The sequence below is a fragment of the Pelophylax lessonae genome (genome assembly GCF_965119305.1).
Source record: "Pelophylax lessonae genome assembly, chromosome: 3".
Classification (NCBI taxonomy): Eukaryota; Metazoa; Chordata; class Amphibia; order Anura; family Ranidae; genus Pelophylax; species Pelophylax lessonae.
The window spans coordinates 381,142,772-381,169,506 of record NC_138770.1 but is presented as its reverse complement, the minus strand read 5'-3'; the positions used below and the strand labels follow the sequence as shown (position 1 = coordinate 381,169,506).

The 26,735-nt window shown below is 42.9% G+C and overlaps 1 protein-coding gene across 1 annotated transcript; it reads left to right on the top strand.

Moving 5' to 3' along the window:
• Positions 1–1,366: 1,366 nt before the first annotated feature.
• COQ3 (coenzyme Q3, methyltransferase) lies at positions 1,367–25,901 on the top strand. The gene is made up of 7 exons (XM_082252181.1): positions 1,367–1,499; positions 10,101–10,185; positions 10,800–10,937; positions 19,828–19,924; positions 24,385–24,627; positions 25,156–25,315; positions 25,489–25,901. Exons 1-7 carry the CDS (start codon positions 1,445–1,447, stop codon positions 25,674–25,676), a joined length of 966 nt encoding a protein of 321 aa, XP_082108307.1. The 5' UTR covers positions 1,367–1,444; the 3' UTR covers positions 25,677–25,901.
• The last annotated feature ends 834 nt before the right edge of the window (positions 25,902–26,735 follow it).

Below are 26,735 nucleotides of genomic sequence, written 5' to 3'. Positions count from 1 at the left end.
TGCAAAATATGGCCTGGTCATTAAGGGGGAAAATCTTCCAGTCCAGAAGTGGTTAAAGTAACGCAGTGCTGTGTAGCAAAGAAATGGCCTGGTCATGAAGGGGGGTAAATATATTCTGGAAGTCAAGTGGTTAAAGTGGAACTCCACCCAAAAGAGGATGTTCCGCTTTAAGGACTCATCCCCTGTTCCTCTTGCACAATCGGCACTTTTGAGGAGCGGTGGGGGGAGGCAGGTAGCCAATTTTGACAGGTACCTGCTCCCACTTCCATTCCCAGTTCTTTTTCCTCCCTCCTCTCTGCAGTCTTCTGGGACACTGACAGATCCACCAATACAGGATGCGCCGCGTGACTCGCACATATGCACTAGGCACCCGGCTACGAAGGGTGCCCATAGTGAAGATGCAGGTACTGTCAAGGGTGCCCATAGTGAAGATGCATGTACCGTCAAGGGTGCCCATAGTGAAGATGCATGTACCGTCAAGGGTGCCCATAGTGAAGATGCATGTACCGTCAAGGGTGCCCATAGTGAAGATGCAGGCGCTGTCAAGGGTGCCCATAGTGAAGATGCAGGTACCGTCAAGGGTGCCCATAGTGAAGATGCAGGCGTCGTCAAGGGTGCCCATAGTGAAGATGCAGGTATATTCAAGGGTGCCCATAGTGAAGATGCAGGCGCCGTCAAGGGTGCCCATAGTGAAGATGCAGGCGCTGTCAAGGGTGCCCATAGTGAAGATGCAGGCGTCATCAAGGGTGCCCATAGTGAAGATGCAGGCGCTGTCAAGGGTGCCCATAGTGAAGATGCAGGTACACTCAAGGGTGCCCATAGTGAAGATGCAGGCGCCGTCAAGGGTGCCCATAGTGAAGATGCAGGCGCTGTCAAGGGTGCCCATAGTGAAGATGCAGGCGCCGTCAAGGGTGCCCATAGTGAAGATGAAGGTACACTATATGCTGCCCATAATGAAGATGCCAGCGCCGTCAAGGGAGGACAGAGGGAGGAGAGGCTGCAGTGAGCTCACTGCTGGATCGTAGGACAGGTGAGTGGCTGTTTTTTAAAAGTCAGCAGCTACACTGTTTGTAGCTGCTGACTTTTATTTTATTTTTTTTATGGGTGCCTGGAGATCCTCTTAAATAGAGCAATATCTACAATGTTTTTAAAAGGATATATATATAAAAAAAAGGGGGAAATTAGGTGGAAAGAGAGACTTCCTTGTATATGAGGGCCAGTTCGGATATCTGCCCATTCAGCACGTTCCTACATGGCAGTTCTGTGGTGTAGGTCAGCAGGGAAGACAGAACAGTAACAGTCTGCCCTTCTCTCTCATGGCGTCTCCTAGTCTTACTTCCGGGGTGGTGTTTCCTCTGTGTGAGGGGCGGGATAATGGTTGCACATTTCCGGTGTCTGTTACCTATAAGCTGAGCCTGGGGTTGGCAGCGTGTGCTGTAGAGCGATGTGGTGTCTGTTGGTATCAGTGAGAGGTGTGCGGTGTACAGGGGGCCGCTCAGGTAATGCGATACGTACGGCTCCTTCCTATTACAAGGTTATGGTATAGGACACCCAGCGACCACTACAAGTATTGGGGCTGGAGGGGGGTTTGTACTAAACTCAATAGGCATTGATAACATGGGATATGTGAACGTGTAGGGGGCGGGACTACACAACACCTGTCATTCTTAACCGGATGGTACGATCCAGCAACTGACACACAATATGAGAGCAAATGTTCTCCATAACAAATAACAGTGGACACAGCTCTCTAATATCTGCCTGCCCTCCCACCTGTCACAGCTGACTCTTTACTTGACCTCTGGAAGATTTACCCTCCTTTTCATGAGGAGGCCATTTTTTGCCGTACAGCACTGCGCTACTTTAACCACTTAAGCCCCGGAAGATTTTACCCCCTTCCCGACCAGGGCCTATTTTGTGATTTGGCACTTCGTTATTTTAACGGACAATTGCGCGGTCGTGCGACGCTGTACCTTAACGAATTTGACATCCTTTTTTTTCCCACAAACAGAGCTTTCTTTTGGTGGTATTTGATCACCTGTGCGATTTTTTTTTTGATCAAAGTGCTATAAACAAAAAAAGAGCGACAATTTTGCAAAAATAACATTTTTCACATTTTTTTTATGAAATTCCCCAAAAAAAATGTAAAAATCAAAATTTTTTAACATTTTAGGCCAATTTGTTTTCTGCTACATATGTTTGGTAAAAAAAAATCGCAAAAAGCGTATTTTGATTGGTTTGCGCAAAAGTTATCACGTTTACTAACTCAGGGAAAGATTTATGTCATTTTTGTTGTTTTTATTTTTTTTTTTTTAACGAGTAATGGCGGCGATCTGCGTTTTTTTTTTTTTTTTTTTTGCGGGACTGCGACATTGCGGCGGACAGATCGGAACCTTGACTGACATTTGACACTTTTGGGGTTACCAGTGACATTACTACAGTAATCAGTGCTATACATATGCACTGTTACTGTAAAAATGACACTGGCAGGGAAGGAGTCAACTTTATTTGAGAGGGAGGGGTTAAGTGTGTCCCTAGGGGCGTGCTTCTAACTGTGATTGGCTGTGGCTACTAGTGTAAGAACAGAGATCAACGGTCCTACATAGCAGAACCGTGTGATCTCCATTCTTACACAGGGGAGAATGACAGGCGGCTGTTTACATTAGCCGCCTGCCTTTCTCCCTCTGTAACGGACAATCGCGAGTGCCCGGCGTACATTGGGTCCGCCGGGCACACGGGGGGGGCCCGTGAGCGAGCGGGAGCGCGCCTCCGGCGGCGCGCGCGCGCTCCCTAGAGCCTCACAGGCTAGCGACGTAGACCTATGTCGCTTTGCCTGTGAGGGGCTGACTGCCGATGTAATCGGCGTTAGGCAGTCGGCAAGTGGTTAACTGACAATTGCATGGTCATGTGACACTGTACCTTCATGCTGCCACGATCGGTGCACTGCGCGCCCCCTCGGGTGCGCGAGAGTGGCTGTTCTGAACAATAGCCGCACCGCTCCGCCGTCATTTGATGGTGGGTGGGCGGGAAGTGGTTAACTGACAATTGTGCTCTCGTGCGACGCTGTACCGAAATCAACTTTATGTCCTTTTTTCCCACAAATAGATTTTAATTTTTTTGTGCTGTAAACAAAAAAAAAAAGCGACAATTCTGAAAAAAAAAAACATTATTTACTTTTTACTATATAACATTCCCAATAAAAAAAAAAAAATCTAATTCCTTCATCAATTTAGGCCAATTTGTATTCTGCTTCCTATTTTTGGTAAAAAAAAAAATCCCAATAAGCGCATATTGATTGGTGGTTTGCGCAAAAGTTATAGCGTCCAAAAACTATGGGATCTATTTAATTTTTATTTATCTTTTTTTTACTAGTACTGGCCACAATCAGCGACTTAAAGCGGGACATTGATATTGCGGCCGACAAAACGGGCACCTGACACTTTGACACTTTTTTTTTTTTGTAAACCAGTGACACTAATACAGTAATCAGTGCTAAAAATATGCACTGTCATTGTACTAACGACACTGGCAAAGGGTTTAACATGAGGGGCGATCAAGGGGCTAAATTTGTGGCCAACATGTGTTACTGTGTGTGCTGTTTTTTTCCTTTCTGCTTTGCAGGAAGAAAGAAACCGCACATTGCTGCATTTAGAAGAGAGCCCTGTCCTTGTTTACCTTACATAGGGCTCTCTTTGGTAATCTTCGGAGCCAATTGACAGGTGCCGCCAACCAACCAGTGGCCGGGACCTGCTGATTGGCTCATGCTGCAGCCAATCGCAGAACAGCCAGGGCATGTGTGCACACTCCCTAGCTTGGCGTGCAAATCATGTCCCAGGTAGGAGAGCCTCCTTGGTGCCATATATGTACTGTATACGGTCAGCAAGCGGTTAATCTGTTTAACCACTTCCATACCGAGCCATTTCTGGCATTCCTCTCCTACCGGTAAAAATCATTTTTTTTTTTTTTGCTGGAAAATTACTCAGAACCCCCAGACATATTTTATACATACAGTATATATTAGCTGAGACCCTTGAGAATAAAATGGCGATAGTTGCAATTCATGTCACACCGTGTTTGCACTCAGCAATCTTTCAAACGTAATTTTTTATTATTCATTTATTAATTATTAAAACGGAGTTCCGGGCACAGAAGTCATTTTTTAATAAACATACCCCCGGGACAGTCAGGGCTAGTACATTCCACAATGGCTAGCCTCTGATCTGTCCCGGTTCGCACTTACCTGCAAGAAGAAATACTTACTTATAAAATTTCTTCCACAGCGTTGCCATCTCTCTTGTGGGCAGCTGAAGCCAGCGCGATCTTCTTCTGCGTCCTCTTCCGTGTCTTCTTCTCCCAGAATGCGCCTGCACCGGCCCCTCTCGTCACTTCCGGTGCGGCGCCGCATTCCTCCACAGCTTCTGGGCATGCCCAGAAGCTGTTTAGCAGGGAATGCGGCGTCGCCCCGGAAGTGACGAGCGGGGCCGGTGCCGTCGCATTGATTCCTGGGAGCAATGACGTTCAGCTCCCAGGAATCATCGCGAGACAGGAAGTGACGGCGGAGCCGCGGCGCAGAGGGAGGAAGTGAAGAATAGGTGAGTATCTTCGATCTACAATTACAAGGTGAGTACAAAAAAAAAAAACCTAACTATCCAATTCTGTTTCAGGTGAAGGTGAACAAGCGGACGGGCACAAAAAAAAAGATCGATTTTGTGCCCGGAACTCCGCTTTAAAAATATTAATGAAAAAAAAACAAAACACAATTTTTACCCTATTCTTCCTTTTTTTTGTGTATTCAGTGTGAAAGATGTTTTTCCCACAAATAGAGCTTTCTTCTGGGGGTATTTGATCACCGCAAGGTTTTTTCTTTTTTGCTAAACAAATAAAAGACTGAAAAGTTTGAAAAAATAATTTTTTTTTTTTTTGTTTGTTATACAAATTTGTAAATAGATACATTTTTTTCCTGCACTGGTGGGGTGGCACTAATATGCGGCACTGATAGGCAGCACTAATTGGCACTGATGTGTGGCACTGATAGGCAGCACTGGTGGGCAATAATGGGCACTGGTGGGTGGCACTGATAGATGGCACTGGTGGGCAGCGCTGATGAGGAGGGCACTGGTGGGCTCCCTGAGCCCTGATTGCCATCCCTGGGGGCCATGGTGGGCATCCCTGGGGTCATGGGTGGGCATCCCTGGTGGTTCTAGTGGCACAGAGGGTCTGCACTGGTAATCAATGATCTGATTACCAGTGCAACCCCCCCCCCCTGTCAGGAGAGCCGCAGATCGGCTCACCTCTACTCGTGCCTCAGGCACGAACTAAGGCTGGCCATACACTATACAATTTTCTTGTTCAACTTTCCTTTAGATTTACGAAAACCATGTAATGTAGGGTCAAACCTAAACACTTTCAATTTGTATGCAGTCAGGCAGGCCCTTGCACTACATAGTTTAAGGTAAATCTAAAGGAAATTGAATAAGAAAACTGTATAGTGTATGGCCAGCCTTAGGAAAGCCGATTAACGGCTCTTCCTGTGTTCTATGTAACCAGCTGTGATTGGACACAGCTGTTCACATGGTAAGAGTGACACGCAGCATCACCGATTGCTGCTCTGCACGCCGCCGTCATATGACGTCCGGTCAGGATAATGCAACCACTTTCCCGCCGTCAATCGTCTATAGGGTGGGCGGGAAGTGGTTAAAATAGAACTAACCTAATTTTTTGTAATAGAGCGGAGAGGAATTAGACCACCTGTCAGGTTTTCATTGCTGGCTGTGTCCCCGTTGGGGAGATTCACCCTGTTTACTGTTCTCAGAGTAAAAGTGAAAGAAAATCTCACATGTTGAGTTGTCACCAGAACAGGAATAGAGGAAATATTCCAATGGGGACATTAGTTCTGATGACAACTATAGAGGGATTTCCTCTCACTTCCTGTTTTTTGCTTTGGGAGAGGAAATGAAGGGGAATCTCCCTAATGGGCCACAGATGGCAAAAAAAAAAAAAACCTAACAGGGTTTATAACCCTCTCACAAAAAAAATGGGGAAAAAATAGTTTTGCCTTTAGGCTCCATGTACACGGGACGTTGTAAATGGCCGTTTAGGAGCAGTTGGGCGTTTTTTTTCAGAAGCCCCTGAACCCATCTACATTTTATCTTATCTGTCCATGTACACCAGGTCGTTTACAGTCATTTTCAGGCAGTTGCGTTCAGGGACTTTTTTTAGAACGCAATTATTTGCGTTCGAACGTGTGTTTCCCGGCGTTACAAACGCAACCGAACGCGATGACCCGCATTTAGCGTTCGCGTTTTTCCATTTTAAAGAGGAATAATTTTTTTGAACTCTAGGAATGGTTCTAAACGCAAACGCCCGCTAAACGCGGGTACAAACGCGACCTAACAGACGTTTCAAACGTCCTAAAAATTCCAGCATTCAAAGGGACTTTTAACAACGTCCCGTGTACATGGAGCCTTATGCCTCGTACACCCGTGCAGATTGTCGGCCGAAAAGATTCGGCCGACGACCGATCGGCCGATTTTCGGCTTGTTAGTATGATGCTTCCGACAGCCGACAGCGCACTTTCGGCTGAAAAGAATCTGTCGTGCAAGCATTAAAATTTTTGTATGCCGACACCAGAGCGGCCGATTGTTCCTCAGTCAGTACAGAATTCGGCCGACAGACAGCAGATTAGCAAGACTGAGCATGCTCAGAAAAGAAAAAACACAGGGAAAGTCAACCATCACATGACATCACTTCTGCAGTCGGCTGTTGTTGGCCGACAAAATTCGTGTGCTGTCTTTTGCACTTTTCAACAGACACGACAGCCCGGGGACAAAAGACGGCCGATCGTTCGGCCAACGATCTGCACGTGTGTACGGGGCATGAGTTTCGTTGAAAGAGGTGAGTTTTTGGATCTTATAATGGAAAGTTAGGTAGTCATTTCTGCCACCATCCCGAGAGTATATTATGTAGGTTGTGGTGCCTCAGGTCAGGTATGGGATTTTAAGGGCATGAGTTTCACTATAACCTTTCAAATAAAGAAGAGGTTTTAGTGGTTTTTTTTTTTTTTTTTTTTTTTTTACAATGATGCAGTGTTTATGCTGAAACAATATAGTGTGACAATAAGTGCCTGTTCACACCAGAATGTGGTGCGGGAAACCCCCGAGTTATGTATGGGTTTCCAAAACTGCATTCAAAACGCATGGCAGTTGCAATCTGCAACTGGTGTCATTATTAAGTTAACGACCCAAAACGCAATTGGCAAACACAGAACTACCAATGCGATCTTGTTGCAGTGTTTTTTTTTTTTTTTTTGCATGCAAAATGAATGGGCTCATTAGCTTGGTCGGTGCGTTTTCAAATCATACTGCATTGCATCAAACTGAATCACATAGTACTTTTGTACTGTATTTGGGGTATTGTTAACAATGACACCCACTGCAGATCGCAACTGCACAACGTTTTGAACGCGGTGCAGGAAATGGATCGCAGATTTCCCTCGCTGATCCTAGCCTAAGTTGAAGAAAGTTTTAAAAGGAGGGCCAGTTCACACCTGAATTGCACAGGAACACGGTCCATGTTTTTTTTTTTTTTTGTTTTTTTTTTCCTTCTATAAAAATACTATAAAAAGATCTTCAGACATCTTCTTGAGCAATGCTTGTAGAATGCATACATTCTGCTAAAAAAACGAGTGGCAAGCCTTTGATTCATGCAGACTTTATTTGGAAAGTTTCTGAACAAATCTTTGAGTCGCCAAACACCCCTTCGATGCAGAGTGACCAGCGTGCCCCCTTCAATACAGAGTGACCAGTGGCAGTTAGCTGTAAAAAAAAAAAATAATAATTCCACACAACTCACTTCAGGCTCTCTCTCTGGCCTCTCTCCCCCTCCTTCTTGCTGAATGCTGATGGGTGATGGATGATTGCTTGCTTGCTGAGTCTGACTGACTGTGGTGGTCCTCCTCGCCATGCGGCCAGCTTGCTCGTTCTCTGCTCTGCCTCCTCCTGAGTCCTGCCTAGTTCTCTCCGGCGCTGGCTGCGCTGGGCAGCCGCTGCACAGTCCCTCCCCCAGCCCCAGACTAGACAGTCCCTCTCCGGCATGCCTGTCTCCCCCTCCACAGTGGGCGGCGCCGGCTCAGATTCAGTCTGGAGCTGAGCGGCGCCGGCGCCAAGTGAGCCAGCCCAGGGGCAGAGGAGAGCCGCACCGCAGAGCAGACATGGCGGGCACGAGGGTGATTAGGGTGTGCCTGGGCACACCCCGTGCGCACGCCTATGAATTTATGATTTCTGGTTTCAAACTTTATCATATCCAGGATGTCTACTAGACTCTCGTTTGGACAGATTTAAGTGGGTTATTCCTAAGAATTACAGGCCTAAAATATAAAACAATGTACCGCTTTTAGCACTAAAATTCTGATAAAATCAGACTGCAAGGGAGGTTAAAGAGGTTGTAAACTCGATTTTTTTTTTTTTTTTTATTTAACCCTGAAAGAGAAACACATAATGAGCTAGTATGCATCGCATACTAGCTCATTATGAAATACTTACCTTAGAACGAGCCCCCGCCGTGCCGCCCGCTTACCTCTATGACGGGCGACATGTTCAGTCGCCCGTCTTCCGGGATCACGGCATCCGGCCATCTAATTGGCTGGAGCCGCGGTGACGTCACTCCCGCGCGGGAGCCGCGGTCACGGCACGGGGCTCTAAAGGAACAGCACCAGCGGCCGTTCCTTCAGAGTGCATGCGCCAGTGACATCAATGGCTGCATGTAAGGTAAACATCTCCTAAACGGTACATGTTTAGGAGATATTTACGGTACCTATAGGTAAGCCTTATCATAGGCTTACCTATAGGTACAACTTCCTGAGGAGGGTTTACTTCCTCTTTAATACGGACCGTCTACAAAATATTTTTGGCAGTATTCCTAAAATTAAAAAAAAGAAAGGCAGGTGGTAGAAAAAAAAAAAAGGTTTCCGTCTGCAGGGATGTTATCCACCTATCTCTCCTCTTTATATTCATTCAGACTCTTCTAAATAGCTTTGCAATGCACAGTCCTACTTTATTTTGTTCCAGGCGTGGGAAGGGAAGTTCCAATCCCACTGCAGCAACACAACTTTGTATACCATAGGTAGCTGAGGATACATACAGTGCAGAGAGCCACTGCACATCTTCTCAAAGTAAATAGTTCCTTTACACCAGCCTGGTCCAAACAAACTATTGAAATGTCACTAAAACATGGAGATCAGCTTTAAAGAGTAACTCAACTTTTATTGAGGGAAAAAAAAAAACATTCTTTTCTGAATAATCTATGTACATTGCAAGGATTTTAACAAACTTTGTTGCAGATTCCTACATGTTGTTGTTCTGAAGAAATAGCTGTTTGGGTCAATGTGCTGAGTGAATCTAAGGGGAGTGGTTTTATAATTATTAATCTGATTCTGCAACTGCAGGGCTCTGAGGAAATTGACAGGGTCTGCATCCCTTTTTAGATGTGCTTTCCGTTTGGGAGTATCTCACCAAAAATGACGTTCCAAAAATCGTATTTATATCTTAGATCAGACTTCTAAGAAAACCAGTAAGCCAATCGCACAAGCAGTTCATGACATTTCTGGGTTTATCGTCATTGATTTCCTTCTGAAAATATATTTTGACTGGCTGCAGTTCTGATCTGCTAGTTTAGTGTGACATGGAAAGGGAATGCAGGCCAGGAAAACTAGACCTGAAATGTGTGTGTATGTATATTTATATATATATATATATATATATATATATATATATATATATATATATATATATATATATATATATATATATATATATATATGTGTAACGTGCTGCTCAAGCAACATTCAGAATCATGTTGGACCACTGTTTTGCTATTTCAACCCTGGCATTTATTGAATAAAACAAAGCACCCCTTATTTGTCACTGTATATGCAGCCTGTCCACGTTAATTAAAAAATGGAGGCGGATCAATTTGGCTTTAAAAATGCATGGATCTTGCCTTATTGCATGTCTGCCATGACATATTTGTATATTTCGTAGTACGTAGATGTTCCTTTTTTAATATTTGCATTGATATCATTTTCTTCTTTTTTTTGTCAACAGTTGCCAGTTTAATACCTATGCTTCAAAAGTTCTCCTTTGGTAACCCAGGAAGCAGAAATGGCAGCACAGCAGCCAGAACAAGCCTGTAAGCTTTGGGTTTGATGCTTGTAGTTTTTCTTTAGTTAACCATATATACTGTATATTTTAGAATTGTAAAGCCCAATTTTAGTTGGGAAAGGCATAGAGCCTTTGGAATTTTTGCAGTCTGTGTCCTCACTTTTGCTGTTATGACAGGAATTTTTTTAAATGGGGACACAGATAGCAACAACACATTTTTCCGTAAGGTGGGAATGGTTTGGCACCTCTATTATTTTTACTGTCTTTGATGTCCAGTCCCTATCGCAACAGCTCTTTCTTTCATGACCTGCTCTTAGAGGGATAAGGACATAAAGGGAAATTCCCCCTATTGGGGACATGGGCAGAAGTATTTACATATACCAAATGTATCCCAATTGTATTGGCTTGAATTGGGTTAAAGCTAACAACATATACATTTTTAATTATTTATGTACAGGTGTTTTTTGTTTGTTTTTCTCGTTATTTCGTCATTAATTGTGTGTTTTTCATTTAATTAGGCTGTACAGCCTCAAAGCTTTGGTAGCATCTGTGTCTAAATGATATTAACTCTTCATTTTTAAAAGCATTTTATTAACCAAGCATTTGAACTTTTTTTTTTTTTTGTGATCGGCTCCAATTAAGACGGGCATACTCGACTTCTCATACAGTGGATCCTAGTGAGCTGAAGAAATTTCAGACTTGGTCAGCAAAATGGTGGGATGAAGAAGGAATATACAAACCTCTCCATGCCATGAATGATATTCGTGTACCCTTTATAAGGTATACTTGTATATGCATGATTATTTGCATCACACTACAGTGGGTTTTCCAAGTGCTAAAGACTCCTTTCAAAGGAGTCTTACTCAGATGCTGACCTAAATCTATGGTAAATGTTAGGATTGATGGAAAAAAAAAAAAAGCACAGGTTGTCAGCTAAGGCAGTGTTTCTCAACTCCAGTCCTCAGGGCACACTAACAGGCCAGGTTTGCAAGAAAACTGAAATACATCACAGGTGATATCATTTGCTGCTCAGTGATTGCAGTATTCTTAGTCTGCATCTCCCCAAGGTAATACTTAAAATCTGGCCTGTTAGTGTGCCCTGAGGACCGGAGTTGAGAAACACTGAGCTAAGGGGTGCTTCTAACACAGTGGTCCTCAAAACCTGTTAACCAACAAAGGGCCAGTTCACTGTCCTTAAAGTTGAGTTCCAGTCATGGATACTTTATACATAATTACATTGGTCCAGCTTGGAACAGAGTAACCTATGTATACACCATACCTGGCTGATTTTCCCCCGGCATACTTGAAATCACTGAAGTAGACACTGCTACTGACCTTCACTTTCTTCTAGGTCCCATGCTGAGCGGATGTCATGCAGCATTCCAAATATGGGATGCCAGGCACTATGTATATACCATACCTGGCCAATGCCCCGGGAGGCTGTAAATCACTGAAGTAGACACCACTACTCCAGGGATCTCCCCCCTGCTTCCATGTCCTTTGGTGAATGGCCTGATGCATTCTGATCAAAGCACGGCAGCCACTTGGCATGGGTGCCATTTTGAGGATGCTCTGCATTTTGTGAATGAATGTAAAGTGCTCTCATGAGGTGGAGGCCGTGACGTCACTGCCCTGCCTCTCCATCTTATCCCATCACGGAGCATTTTACATTCAATCAGAGAATGCAAAGCATTCTCTGAATGGTGTCAATGCTGAGTGGCTACCCTCCTATGCTCAGAATGCATCAGGCAGGCAGCTCGCAAGGGACATTGAAGCAAGTGAATCTCGCTGGAGTAGTGATGTCTACTTCAGTGATTTACAGCTTCCTAGGGCATCTGCCATGTATGGTATATACAGTAAACCCCCCCCCTCCATTGCGGGGGTTACGTTCCGGACCCAGCCGCGAAAAGTGAAATTCCGCGAAATAGAAAAACCCTATTAAAATGCATTGTAGGCATGTTTTTTTTACTGTCACTGTACGTGTAAAAGCATTTTAAGGTCTTTAAACATACTTTTAAAACAATAGAAACTCATTTAAACACATAAAATATACTAAGAGACAGAGCAAGAGCTATGGAAAACACAAAAATATTTCATTTTTAATGATTTATATAGTAAAATAACATTAAAAAAAAAAAAACGCGAATTACCGGGACCGCAAAAACTGAACCGCGATGGAGCGGGAGATTACTGTACATAGATACTTTGGTCCAAGCTGGACCAATCCTCATCTGAATTCCTCTTTAAGAATTTGGGCGGTCAGTGAGAGTAAGGCTTGGTAGTTAGTGGGAGTAAAAAAAATGACCTACCCTTTTGGATGTCAGTGGAAAGAATTGTGCTGCATCATTGGTGTGGTGTCAGTGGGAGGAATTCTGCCACATCATTGGTGTCAAGAGGAGAACTTTTGCTGCATTATTGATGTCAGTGGAAAAATTATGCTCCATCGTTGGTGTCAGCGGTGAAAATTGTGCCCCGTCATTCGTCTGTGAGATAAATGATGCCCTATCCTGCTGCCACTCTGAGGAATTGTCATGTCATCCATGTCAGAGGGAGGAATTATGCTTTTATTATTGGAGTCAGTGGGAGGGATCATTTATTGGTATTCCTGTCAGTGTAAAGACTTGTGCCCCATCGTTGGTGTCAGTAGGAGAAATTGTGCCACATCATTAGTGTGAGGTATTGTGCCCCAATATTGGTATCAGTGGGCGGAATTTTGCTCCATCCTTGGTGTCAGAGGGAGGAATAGTGCCCCAAGGGTCAGTTAAATGCAAGCAAAGGGCCACAGTTTGTGGATCACTGTTCCACTGGGTAAAGGGGTGTTTTCAGGCAACCTAACTAGACTTCCAAATAAGTGGAGATCACACAATCGGGGGTTATTGGTATTTATTCAAATTACCTGTTGTGATATACAGGCAGTCCCCGGGTTACAAACAAGATAGGTTTGTTCTTCAGTTGAATTAGTATTTAAGTTGGAACAGGTACATTTTTTTTTTTTTTGTGTGTAACTCCAGCCAAAAAATAATTTTTAAGTTGTTTGGATAGCAAAAGGGAAGGGTAAACATTCCTGTAAAATTGTTTAAGGCCCTGTTCACATTGCAGCGACCCGACTTTGCCGGGCGACCTCATAGGTCGCGGCGCGCTGCTCGCCCCGCGACCTCGGAGCGGCCGGCACGGACTTCATAACATTGAAGTCTATGCAGGTCTCCCCAAAGAAGCTCCGGACCCTTTTTCTAAGTCAGAGCGACTTGAGCTTCTCTATGGAAGGCGACCTGTGAGGCGACCAGGTCGCCTCACAGGTCGCCCCAGTGTGAACGGGGGCTTACTGTCTGTGCCCTTGTTCAGAAGATTTTACTTCACTTTCTCTGTGACAATCAGATTTTTAAAATTTTGGGTTGTTGTGGAAACAAGGATTGGTTATAAAGCTTCAGTGAAGACACCTTACAGAACTCTTACAGGAGTGAATTTCCCTTCCTAGGAGTAGATTTCCTCTCACTTCCTGTTGTCTCCCTCAGCTTTGTAAGTAAGAGTCCTTTGAAACCCGGGGACCTCCTGTAGTTCATTAAGATTGGGCAATTCCACTTTTCCTGGGGATTCAGTTGGTTTAAAGTGTCTGCACTAGTGGGAAGATAATCAGACCAAAATCCAACCTATAGTCATATTAAAAGTGCCTGCTACCATACCCTTTGACTATAACAGAAGGCCCTAAATCACTACTTTCCCTGGTGCGTTCTCGTGCTTGCATTACTTGGATCTGCTTAAATACAGGATTACTTTAAGGAAGCAGAAAGGACAGGTTGGAGGAGAGGGCGGTATTTGACTTTAGACAAGCTTTAATGAATGCTGCCAGATTTGGTTAACAATCTTCTAATGTGTATAGCTATCCATGTACCTTCCAATCTATTTGGCAGTAAGAAAGGCCTCTACTCTTATGAACATGAGAATAGGCATGCTTGTGTTTCTAACTAGAAAGCGGATCTTTGGATAGCCAAAATGTGTGCTAATATAAAACTGCTATCTAAGGCATTTTGATCCCTTTGGAATGAGCTAACCATGCTTGAATCCTGAAGAGAAATGCATATATCTATTCAATAGAGATGAACGACATGTGCAATCTTCGGTTTTCGGGTCTCTAGTGACATTCCCTCCACCATTAAAGAGGAAACTGACAAAATACATACATGGTTGTTTTAGGAGATCATTGGGCTGGAGGTTTCAAAGCAAGATCGTTTCTGTGCAACTTAATGGAGAGGAAGTGTAAAACTAGCCTTTTCTTTTTGCCAGCAGTCTATCTTTTAATGGCAAAGGTGTTTAACCACTTCCCACAAACCGACATACCTGTACGTCAGTTTGAAGAAGTGGTTGTACCATTGTTATGCCTGTAGCTAGAAGCATTACCCCGGTACCGTGTGTGTTTTTTTTTTTTTTGAGCCAGCAGTTGGCTTTCTGGTGATAGCAACCGAAGAGGCTCAGCGGCCATTATCCCAAGAAAGGGAGGGGGAGGTCTCCCGTTCCTGCGGGAGACCTGAGCAACTAGCCAGCATGTCCGCCGACTGGTTGGAGTCCCAAACGAAGCCTGGTTTGGCTTTGATTGGGTCTCCGATGTAGTAACCCGGAAGCGACGTCCCTTCCAGGTTAACTCTGCTGCCCATGGCGCCGATTCTCTATCGTTCATTGGCAGACTCGGCTCCATATAATTCTTGACTATTGGGTTATACTGCCCCCTACAGGAGTAGAACACTAGGCAGGAAAAAGCTTTACCATGCCTATGGGACCACGCCTATGGGGCCATCCCTGCAGGCATACACCCACACACTCGGCTATAGGCTTCAGCTTGTTTCTGCCTGTTTTTTTGGGAACCTTTTTGTAAGACTTTATTTTTTAGTTAGTTTTGTTCCTAAGAGAACTACAAGCAAAAGCCGGCTGGACTTTGGACTGAATATGCTAGATTCTTAAGGTCTCCCAGCCCGGCCAGCGAGCGTGCGCAGGGGATAGTCCAACACTAAGCCTCGCCACGACAGAGCCCCGATGGACGGGGGCTGGCCTGTGAGTGAAACACTTCACCGGGATGCACACGACCTGGGATGCCCTGAGTCGCAGCGTACCCAAGATCAAATTCAGGTCCCGACCATTAGACAGGTTCTTCGCATCCATGCTCCTTGGAGACCTCCTCTCAGGGAAGATCTGCTGTCTCAGGGGCCAATCTTCCATCCTGCTTTACAGTCGCTGGCTTTAACGGCGTGGTTGTTGAAGGCCAGGTGTTGGATAGGGGTCTTTCTGATTCAGTGATTCCTACACTGTTGAAGGCCAGGAAGTGTACTTCCAGGAAGATCTATCATTGTATGTGGAAATCGTACATTTTATGGTGTGAATCCATTAAGGTGCATCCTCGCCTTTTTTTTCGGTGGCTAGGATCTTGGCTTTCCATCAAAGAGGTGTCGAACAAAAGTTGGCCTTGGCTACTATTAAAGGCCAAGTGTTGGTCTTGGCTGTGTTTTTCCAATGTCCTTTAGCCTTGTGAATGCATTGATTCGCACTTTTATCCAAGGGGTCCTTCATGTGGCCCCTCCGAGGTGATCCCAGTTACCTCAGCGGGATCTGAATTTGGTATTGTCTTTTCTTCAAAAACCTCCTTTTGAGAACATTAGGGAGATTCCTCTGCTTACCCTGTCTCAGAAGGTTGCCTTTTTTGGTGGCTATTACATCTGCTCGCTGAGTATCAGAATTGGCAGCGCTTTCCTGTCGTTCGCCTTATTTGGTCAAGTAAAGTTGTACTACGACCTAGTCAGTCGTTTCTTCCTAAGGTGGTTTCTGATTTTCTTCTAAATGAAGACAGTGTGCTGACTTCTTTATGTCCTAAGCCCGAGCATCCTAAGAAGATTTCTTTTCATTCTTTGGATGTGGTTCGGGCGATTAGGGTTTACCTGGCGGCTACTGAATCTTTAAAGAAATCAAATTCTCTTTTTGTCCTTACGGAAGGACCTAGAAAGGGATTGGCTGTGTCTGCTGCGACCATTTGTAGGTGGATCAGGCAGACGGTGGTTCGGGCTTATTCACTGAAGGGTCAGGTTCCACCTTTCTCTGTGAAGGCGCATTCTACTAGGGCGCTGAGTGCTTCTTCGGCGTTTCGCCATCAGGCGTCAGTGATACAAGTTTGCAATGCGACAACTTGGTCGTCTGTGGACACGTTCACAAAATTGTATAAAGTAGATGTTGGCATTCTCGGATGCTTCTTCTGTCTGCAAGGTTTTGCTGGCTGCTGTTTTCAAAGAGACTATGATGGCCATACACTAGCCGAAAAATCTTTCAAACTCCTTTTCGAAAAACGAGAAATCGGCCGTGAGAGGAGACGATCGTGCCATCATGTAATGACCAAATTTCGAACGATAGTTGTTCAATGGACATAAATGAATCAGTTTTTCGTTCATCACACACATGCCTAGTGCAAACAGTTCGGGCAAGAAACACATCAACCTTTCAATTTATTGTTCGTTCGGCAGAATGTTCGAAACTGTTCCTTTGATTTTTCGGCTCTGAAAAGCTAAAACCAATTTTCTGTTTGTGCCCATTAACTGGACGGAAAACAAATGGAACGGACCAAATCACAGATTTTCAAGCGTGTTTTTTTTTTTTTTTTTTTTTTTTTTTGGCTAGTGTATGGCCAGTATTAGTCTCTTTGAGGGTGTTTGTCCAAGTGAGCTCCTGTTGTTCCTGGTTGAGCTCTATATTCTCTAGTTGGCTAAAGTTTTAGCCTTGTTGGGAATTGCGTTTTTTTTTTTTATGTCCAACGGTCAAGAATTAAATGGAGCTGCATCTGTCAATGAACGATAGAGAAAACTTAATTTTCTTACTGTAAAATCATTTTCTCTGAAATTCATTGACAGACGCAGCACCCGCCTCTCTCTATCTTGAGTGGGTTGGGGTTTTTCCTCTAAACACTGCTTGCAATGAAACTGAAGCTGAAGCCTATAGCAGAGTGAGTGGGTGTATGCCTGCAGGGATGGCCCCATAGGCGTGGTAAAGCTTTTTCCTGCCTAGTGTTCTACTACTGTAGGGGGTAGCATAACCCAATGGTCAATTTTTATATGGAGTTGCATCGGTCAATGAACTTCAGAGAAAAGGATTTTATGCTAAGACAAAAATCCAGTTATTCAAAAATGCAGATTTTCATGGTTTGAATACTTTTAAGTGCAAAGGTCTTTTAAACCCCAGATCTTTCCATAAAGGGTACTGGTCACTGCCTTTGTGACAGCAAAATAAGTGATTAAATAATTTTTTTTTATTTTTTTTTTTTTTTTTTATAAGGGACAGTAAATAATAATAAAAAAAAAAAAACTAAAATTTTGAAGCGCCCCATTCCCAGCGTGCTCACACATAAAAGAAAGCATACGTAGGTCCCGCTCGCAAATGTAAACTGTGTTCAAATCGCATATGTGAGGTATCGCCGTGATTGTCAGCAAGAGCAATAATTCTAGCAAAAGACCTCTGTAACTCTAACCTGGTAACTGTTAAAAATCTTCATAGGCGACGCTTTAAACTTTTTTTTAACCACTTAAGCCCCGGAAGATTTTACCCCCTTCCTGACCAGGGGGTATTTTGCGATTCGGCACTGCGTGACTTTAACGGACAATTGCGCGGTCGTGCGACGCTGTACCTAAATGAATTTGACGTCCTTTTTTTCCCCACAAACAGAGCTTTCTTTTGGTGGTATTTGATCACCTGTGCACTTTTTACTTTTTGCGCTATAAACAAAAAAAGAGCGTAAATTTTGCAAAAATAACAATATTTTTCACATTTTTTTTTATATGAAATTCCCCCCAAAAAAATGTAAAAATCTAATTTTTTTTTAACATTTTCGGCCAATTTGTTTTATGCTACCTATGTTTGGTAAAAAAAAAGCGTATTTTTATTGGTTTGCGCAAAAGTTATCGCGTTTACGAACAAAGGGAAAGATTTTTGTCTTTTTTTTTTTTTAACGCGTAATGGCAGCGATCTGCGATTTTTTTTTTTTTTTTTTTTTTTTTTTTTTTTTTTTTTTTTTTTTTTTTTTTTTTTTTTTTGCGGTTCTGCGACATTGGGGCGGACAGATCGGACCCTTGACTGACATTTTTGACACTTTTGGGGTTACCAGTGACATTTCTACAGTAATCAGTGCTATACATATGCACTGTTACTGTAAAAATACACTGGTAGTGAAGGGGTTAACTTTATTTGGGAGGGAGGGGCTGTGTGTGTCCCTAGGGGCGTGCTTTCTACTGTGATTGGCTGTGGCTTGAGCTGTAAGGACACTGATCAACGGATCTACATACTAGATCCGAGTGATCAGTGTTTTTACACCGAGGAGAATGACAGGTGGCTTGTTTACACAAGCCGCCTGACTTTCTCCCTCTCCCCCGACGATCGCCGAGTGACCGGCGGACATTGGGTCCGCCGGTCACACGCGCAGGGGGGTCCGTGACAGCGCGGGAGCGCGCCTCCGCGGGCGCGCGCTCGCTCCCCAGAGCCTCACAGGCTAGCGACGTAGACCTACGTCGCTTTGCCTGTGAGGGGCTGACTGCCGACGTAGATCGGCGTTAGGCAGTCGGCAAGTGGTTAAGTACCGAGTTTGTCACTATTCCACCAGTGTGTGCAATTTTAAACAGTAACATGTTAGGTATCTGTTTACTCAGCGTAACATCATCTTTCACAATAACAATATACAAAAAGATTGGGCTAACTTTACTGTTTAGTTTTTTTTAAACTCAGTGAAGTGTTTTTTTATTTATATTTTTTTTTTAAATTTCGTTTGACAGACTGCTGCGCAAATACCGTGTGACATAAAATATTGCAACAACCTCCATTGTGTTCTCCAGAGTCTTTGCTTAAAAACAAAAAAGAAAAGTGTTTTTAAGTAATATTCTAGCAAAAAATACAGATTTTAACTTCTAAGCAACAAGTGTCAGAAATGGGCTTGGTCCCTAAGTGGTTGAATGGATAAAAACAACCATGTTTGGGAAAAAAAAAAAAACAACCTACAACCATCAGTGCCATATTAAAAAAAGAAAAAAAAATGGGTCGTAAGTTTCATAGTGGTGTGGTGTGTGTTTTTGTTTTTTTTTTTTTGTTTTTTTTTCAGTTGAAAGTGGTTCAAATTGAACTCCTCCAGGTTTTTTTTTTTTTTTTCTTATTGCATACCATTGGGACCACTGTGGAAACAAGAGAATGACTTGTAGTCGGCAGCACAAGCAGTGATTGCTGATGTTTTCCAGTTATGTTCCTGAGCAGTTGCTCTTCTGCATAGTGAACACAGGAGGTTGCTTGCTCCATCAGCAAGGCTGCCATTGACAGAACTCCAGTGGCCGACTGTTCCAGTCTATTGAGCATGCTCACGTCAAACAGTCCATCTGCAGGACCACTGGAGCACGTGGGTGACAGACCAGTCCTGTGCGGGGAGGATCGGTGGATCATGTAAATATATCTCCACTGTCCTCTTCCCCTAGAATAAAAGATCAGTGGGGACACAGTCCCGCTGCATGGGGGAAAAAAATGTGCCCAGAGTTCAGCTTTAGGAAATGTTCCTTGCATAGGGTTTGGTTAGGAAGATTACAATTACTGTTGAATTACAGCATTTGTCTTTATTACATGCGAAACATGACAGTTCATTGTTACACTATTGCCTGATCTTCTCTCCTAGAGATGTTCTTATGAGCAAAAGCTACCATGATGTTGGGTGCCCTCTGTCTGGCGTAAAAATCCTTGATGTTGGCTGTGGTGGAGGACTTTTATCTGAGGTACCCAGAATATGCAGGTTTTTTTTAACAGTAGCTGCTCATCCCATTTTAGGACACGTCAGATTTTTTTTTGTTTAGATTTGATCTGCATGGGCAGCCTCATTTACTAAATGCTATGTAGTGTGTCGGAATAGACACATAGATTTTGGTCTCTTCCTATTTTCTTGCTGTTAATTGTGAGCCTATGCAGTTGATTTACTAAACCTGGAGAGTAGGGATCGAACGATTATCGGTGGGGCCGATTATCGGAGGCCAATATTCACTTTTTTTCAAGTATCGGCCACAAACTTGCCCATATGACAAATACTGCTTTAAGTGGTTGTACCAGAGGGATGCCTGCAGCTAAAGGCATCGCCCCGTGTACCGTTTTTTTGAAAGTAGACGGTCTGCTTTCTTGTAATAACAACCGATGCAGCTAAGCAGCTGCTCCGCTGTTATTACAAACAGCGGGAGGGGAGTGCAAAATCTGGAGCAGCTGTGCATGGTAGCCAATCATTCAACTTCAGCTTGTTCAATTAAGCTTTGACATAAAAACCTGGAAGCTGAGATAGTGGCCTTCCTGCATGATACTATGGGATCCCCCCTCCAGCTAGACCCCAAACAGTGCTTACTGGGTATTTACCCAGATGAAGACATGAATAAATGCACGAAAACCTTTCTGCAGCACACGCTCTTTATAGCCAGGAAGCTGGTGGCTAGACGGTGGATGAGGGAGAGCCCTCCAGATTTCCAACATTGGCTGAGGGAAGTAAACTCTGTCCTGCCGTACCATAGAATTATGTATAAGAACCGGGGATGCCCCACTAAATACAACAAGATTTGGGACAGATGGCTCCAGAATTCGGCCACATGTACCTAATGTTTTATTTTACTTACTTATTTTGTTTCATTCTCTGCACTGCTCTGCTGGGATGTGGACTGCACCCTGTAGTGCTTCATTGTCCGTACCGCTCCATCCCTCTGCATGTATGTAAACCTGTTCTCCTGTTAATTTGTGATTGCACTTTACCGAAAGTTCTTGTTCGAATTTGGATTTCTACCTGTACCATGTTGGTTTATCCTTTTTTTTTTTTTTTTTTTTTCTCAATAAAATCTCTGCTTTTCAAAAAAAAAAAAACCTGGAAGCTGATTGGTTTCTATTCAGAGATGCATCAGAGTGCTGTAGTCAATTACATTTTTAAAGCATTCTGTACACAAACTGTGCCCAGAATACCAGCAATGCCATAGGTAGCTATAGATTGAAACAGAAAAGTCATTTTTGAAACGTAGCTGTAACTGTAAAAAAAAAAAAAATTGAGTAGAAATTGTGTGGCTGTGGACTAACTAGCTAAAATAACTGCAGTATGTCCACTCCCAAACTGCACAGCAGTGCTCACGTTGCAGGGTCACAGTGGTTATAGATACTACCAATGAATCGGGGCTGTGTTGATACGGAGTGGGAAGGTCTGCCTCGTCTGATGCCCTATTGAATTGGGTTGATTAACTAAAAGCCGATATACTGTGCACTTTTGCAAGAGCATTTGCTCCAAAGCTTAGTAAATAAGGTGAAGCTTCAGACTGTGCTTTTTGCAATAGCATTTGCTCCAGAGCTTAAGCCCCGTACACACGCACCGATTTTTGGCCGACCGATCGGCCGTCTTTTGTCCAGTGTTGTTTTGTTGGTTGAAATGTGCTCTAGACTGCACACAAATTTTGTCGGCCAACAACAACCAACTGCAGAAGTGATGTCATGTGCTGGTTTACTTTCCGTGTGTTTTTTCTTCTCTGAGCATGCCCAGTCTTGCTCAACTGATTTTTGTCTGCCGAAATCTGTACTGACTGAGGAACAATCGACCGATCTGCTGACGGCCAACAAAAATTTTATAGCATGCACACCAGATTTTGTTCGGCCGAAAAGTCACAGTGGGTTGTCGGAATCCTCATACTAACAAGCCGATAATCGGGCAGCGGCCGAAAATTCACGGCCAACAATCGGTACTTGTGTACGGGGCTTTAGTAAAAAAGGTGAAGCCTCACAAATATACCCAATCGCATGCAAGGAGAAAAAAAAAAACAGCATTTTTGCTTGGATAATGGAAATTGCCTTTTAGTAAATCAACCCCATGTTTTTTTTTCCTTTCCAGCTGCCCTTTGATAATTTAAATTACTCAATGTCTTGTGTTGCAGTTTAAGCTTTTATTGTATTTTTTTTTTTAATGAGCCTTTTCCAGATATTTCATGCTTTATTTCTATACTTTCTATACTTCCATTGTTTATTTGTGTGTTTGCTTGCTTTACAACAAAGTTTGTTGTAGCTGCCTTTTATCCCTAATAGGACCCATACATGTGCCAACTGGCACACCTAACCCTTACTGCACTGCAGTGTATGCAATAGAAAACATCTGTACTACCCTGTAGTCCCTTTAACCACTTAAGCCCCGGAGGATTTGGCTGCTCAAAGACCAGGCCCTATTTTGCGATTCGGCACTGCGTGATTTTAACGGACAATTGAGCGGTCGTGCGACGCTGTATCAAAACAAAATTGACGTCCTTTTTTTTTTCTTCCAACAAACAGAGCTTTCTTTTGGTGGGATTTGATCACCTGTGCGATTTTTTTTTTTTTTTTTTTTTTTTTTTGCGCTATAAACAAAAAAAGAGCGACAATTTTGAAAAAAAAAAAAACAATATTTTTCACTTTTTTATATGAAATTCCCCAAAAAAAAATATAAAAATCAAATTTTTTTAACATTTTAGGCCAGTTGTTAGAGGATAAGTCCACCCTAAACCTAAAATCCTGTGTCTATAGATCTTCGCATTCTAACACTAACCTTAACCTATCTATTCCTGTAAAGAAGAAATCAGTATACTTTTATGTTTTTTTGAAGCCAATCTGACCTGAACCCACGCTGAGCTGTCAGCCGCATCTTCACTGTAGAGGTGGGTGCAGAGGACACAGCAACAACAGAAGCCCCATAGTAACTCTATGGGTGACGTCCCTTTTCATTAATTTCACAGCCGATGTCGGCTGTGTCCTCTGTAGAGCTTCTGTCGCTGGAGATCGGGTTGGTTCGGCTTCAAAAAAGGTATGTGTACTGATTTCTTCTTTACAGGGATAGATAGGTTAGTGTTAGAATGTGGAGATCTATAGATGCAGGATTTTAGTTTTAGGGTGGACATATCCTTTTAAGGGACTACAGGGCAGCACAGTTGTTTTCTATTGCATACACTGCAGTGCAGTAAGTGATAGGAGCTCTTTTAGTCTGTGAAAGCCCTTTAAGTGTCCATAGAAAATAAATGGGCCCATGCAACACACCTCATGTGAATGGAGCTGTGTGATTGGGACTTAAAGAATATGTAAATCAAACATTTCATATTGATAATATGTGCCTGCTGTATAATGTACTTGTATGAAAAAGTATCCTGATCTCTTTGTATTGCTTCCTTTTATGTGAAATCCCTGGCGTTAATGCCAGTCCCTCTTTTTTCCTGTTAAAAACTGACCACACTAAGCAGAACACACCATGGTCAGTTTCTCTAACTATGCTGGGAACTCAGTGTGCTCTCCTCGAACAGCCTTTCACTGGGAAGTTCAGTGGACTGCTGCTTCTCCTCCCCCTCAGCTCGTATGCAGCTGAGAACCGAGGGGATGTGATTAATTTTTTTATTTTTATTTTTTTCTACCTAATACACAAATGATTTGCCTTTTTTTTTTTGTAGCTTAAACTAAATGGATTGCTTTTACAATCACTTAAAAGCTAGGCCTATGTGTCTCTACAATCACTCGCTTCATCAACACCAGTTGCTAGAATGGTTACATAGAAACGTCATTGTTTTTAATAGAAAAGACCTGTTTAGCAGATTTGCCCTGGGAGAAAAGGTCTTTTCACACGGGCTTTCTGCCCAGATGACTCAGTTTTCCTCAGCGGGGATCGATCTGCTGATCCCTGCTGAGCAGGCAGATGACAGCTCCGTCGGAGCTGTCAGATCCCCGCTCTCCTCTATGGGAGATCAGATCCTCCAGACCAAGGGTCTTCAAACTATGGCCCTCCAGTTGTTCAGGAACTACAATTCCCATCATGCCTTGTCATGTCTATGAATGTCAGAGTTTTACAATGCCTCATGGGATGTGTAGTCCTGCAACAGCTGGAGGGCTGTAGTTTGAGGATCCCTGCTTCAGACGGATGGAAAATAGGGTTTCAATCCATCTGGATTTCACTGACCACATTGCATTGGAGAGCAGCCATTGTCAGCGGTGATGTCACCGCGGACATCTCCTGCTCCATAGAGCTGCATGGAGCATCCGATCAGGTCCGACTAAAAAAAACTGACAGGTGGACCTGATTGGAAAGCCCGTGTGAAAGGGGCCTTAAATTAACTTCTGCGTATCATTACAAAAGAAAGCAAATGTTGCTGAATACACCGAACTTCTATTTGGATTATTTAGTAATTTACTTCTCCCACATATTTTTTTTATATTGTAGCCACTTGGAAGATTAGGTGCTACAGTTACAGGAATTGACCCTTTGGAAGATAATATTAGAACAGCAATACTTCATAAGTCAGCTGATCCTGCCTTAGACCAGCTTCTCCAATACAAGCCTTGCGCACTGGAAGAGGTTGCGGAGCAGGATGTTGAATCTTTTGATGCTGTTGTGGCTTCAGAAGTTGTAGAACATGTGAATAATGTTGAGGTTTTCATCCAAAGCTGTTTTCATGTACTAAAGGTAGGACATAAATAACGTTGTTGTATATTTTTATATTACAATCTTTTTATTTAAGTTTTCATAAAGACAGTTGAATTTTAAGAGGGGTCAAATGACAAGTAATCAGTTTGCTTTACTGTATTGTAAACAGGACATGTTATAATAATGGGCATGTAGTACATTATTAAAGACAAGAATTATAGCTAAACTGTCCATACAGCATTGAAATATAGCCTACTATTTCTTTATAATGCATTTTTAATAGCCACCTTCTATTCTGCTATGGTTCAAGTAAGAATGGGTCCTCAAGACTTCTAGTTGAAATTTTAACCTCTCACTTTTGAATTGTACATACATTACCTTATTGTCTATTCCAATTTGACACAATTGGCGTGGTGGTCCGTATATTTTTGGAAGGAATAGGGAGGGTTTTAGTACTAGAACTGTCCAAGCTCTCATACAATCGTAAGTCAAAAATTTTGTAACCTAATATTTATTATTAAGGTCAATAATCACAAATGTGTATCCATTTTTTTTTTTTTTTGGAAGCCAGGTGGCTCACTGTTTATAACGACCATAAATAAAACCAAGATATCCTATGTTCTTGGCATAGTGCTAGCAGAAAAGGTAATGTCCCTTATTCCAGAAGGTACTCATGACTGGGACAAGTTCATCCAACCTGAAGAGCTTGAAAGACTACTTGAATCAAGTGAGTATTATGAATAAAATGTTCTTTGATCTGGAGTTGTGTATATAATACTCTCTTAAATGTGGTCTGAATGTAATGACTATGAGAGTTTATCCCAAAGGAATTCATATGCTGTAAAAATGTATTTACCCACAGCTCACTGAATACAATGACTTTTGACTTCTAATTTACAGATGGTTTTGTGGTAGATACACTGAGGGGAATGCTGTACAACCCCTTCTTGGGATCCTGGAGTTGGTTTGATGACACAAGCGTTAACTATGCAGTTCATGCATTGAAGACTGTGCGCCAAGAACAGACCTCAGATATAGACTTTGAAAAAGAACAGGACATGCCTAAGGCTGCAGAGGCATCTATATAATGGATTTTCAATAGCTTGTAGTGTGAACCAAGCATTATTTCTAAACCATTATGTTTTACATATAGTATTCTGCTTTTGCCAAGACAGGATGAAGTGGATGCTGCTTCAGAGCCATTTTCTGTCCCAGGAAGACACTATTTTATTTTCTGCTAAAAGTGCATTATTGTTGTAACCATGGCTTGTTTGCATTTGATTTTTCAAAAAATGGACAGTGCTGCTTTTCAATCTATATCTAGTGTTCTTTTATAAAACATGTTTGTTTATGTAACAAAGTGAGTGGTTTCTGCATTTATAGTATAGGTTCACCTTTTCAGAAAAATGGAAAGGTGAACGAACACTGTACAGTCACCCCCTATTCAGAATCTGAGCAGTCCTGATTGGTCAGCATCAGCAAACAGCATCGCTCTAATCCTTCTTGGAAACACTGATGAAAGAGGAGGGAGAGGTGTGGTGGGGAAGGTGTACAGTGTTCACCTTTTTTCATTTTTTTCTGAAAAGATGATAGACTAACCCATTCCATGATTTGTGAATGGTAAGACAGCCAGTCCATTGTAAAGCATAGATGAAGAAAAATTCCAGCAAGAAGCTTCCTGGCCATCTGCAGTTTTTCAAACTGTGGGTTAAACCAGAAGCTTTAATTTGTCATCAACCCGGTATTTCTCTAACTACTTCCCACCCGGCTACTATACATATAGGAGTGGGCAGGACAAGCATCGTTCTGGGAGGACACATCAATACATCCCCACAGAAATTGTGCACACCCCGATCTGTGACTGCGGTGTCTACTGGACACAGTGGATCACCAATCTGTGTACTGGGCCATTTTACTTTGCCATGGTATCATGTAATCGCTGTGACCATTCAGTGATCACATGTCCAGTAGTAAACAATGGTTGTCATTCATAACGCCCTTTGAGAATACTGTGATTGGTCACAGTGATCACATGCTACAGGGCCAATCAAAGCAGCCCTGTACCATGTGATAGCTGTGGCCAATCAAAGTAGTTCTTAATGGCTGAATGAATGGAGCTGAGAACTGTCAGAAATGATTGCTTACAT

Bases quoted from the DNA above. Each gene is read 5' to 3' on its own strand.
- COQ3 (XM_082252181.1), top strand. From the start codon at position 1,445: ATGTGGTGTCTGTTGGTATCAGTGAGAGGTGTGCGGTGTACAGGGGGC. The intron at 1,500-10,100 runs GTAATGCGATAC...TTTTGTCAACAG, and splicing joins GTGTACAGGGGGCCGCTCAG to TTGCCAGTTTAATACCTATG. The intron at 19,925-24,384 runs GTACCCAGAATA...TTTATATTGTAG, and splicing joins GTGGAGGACTTTTATCTGAG to CCACTTGGAAGATTAGGTGC.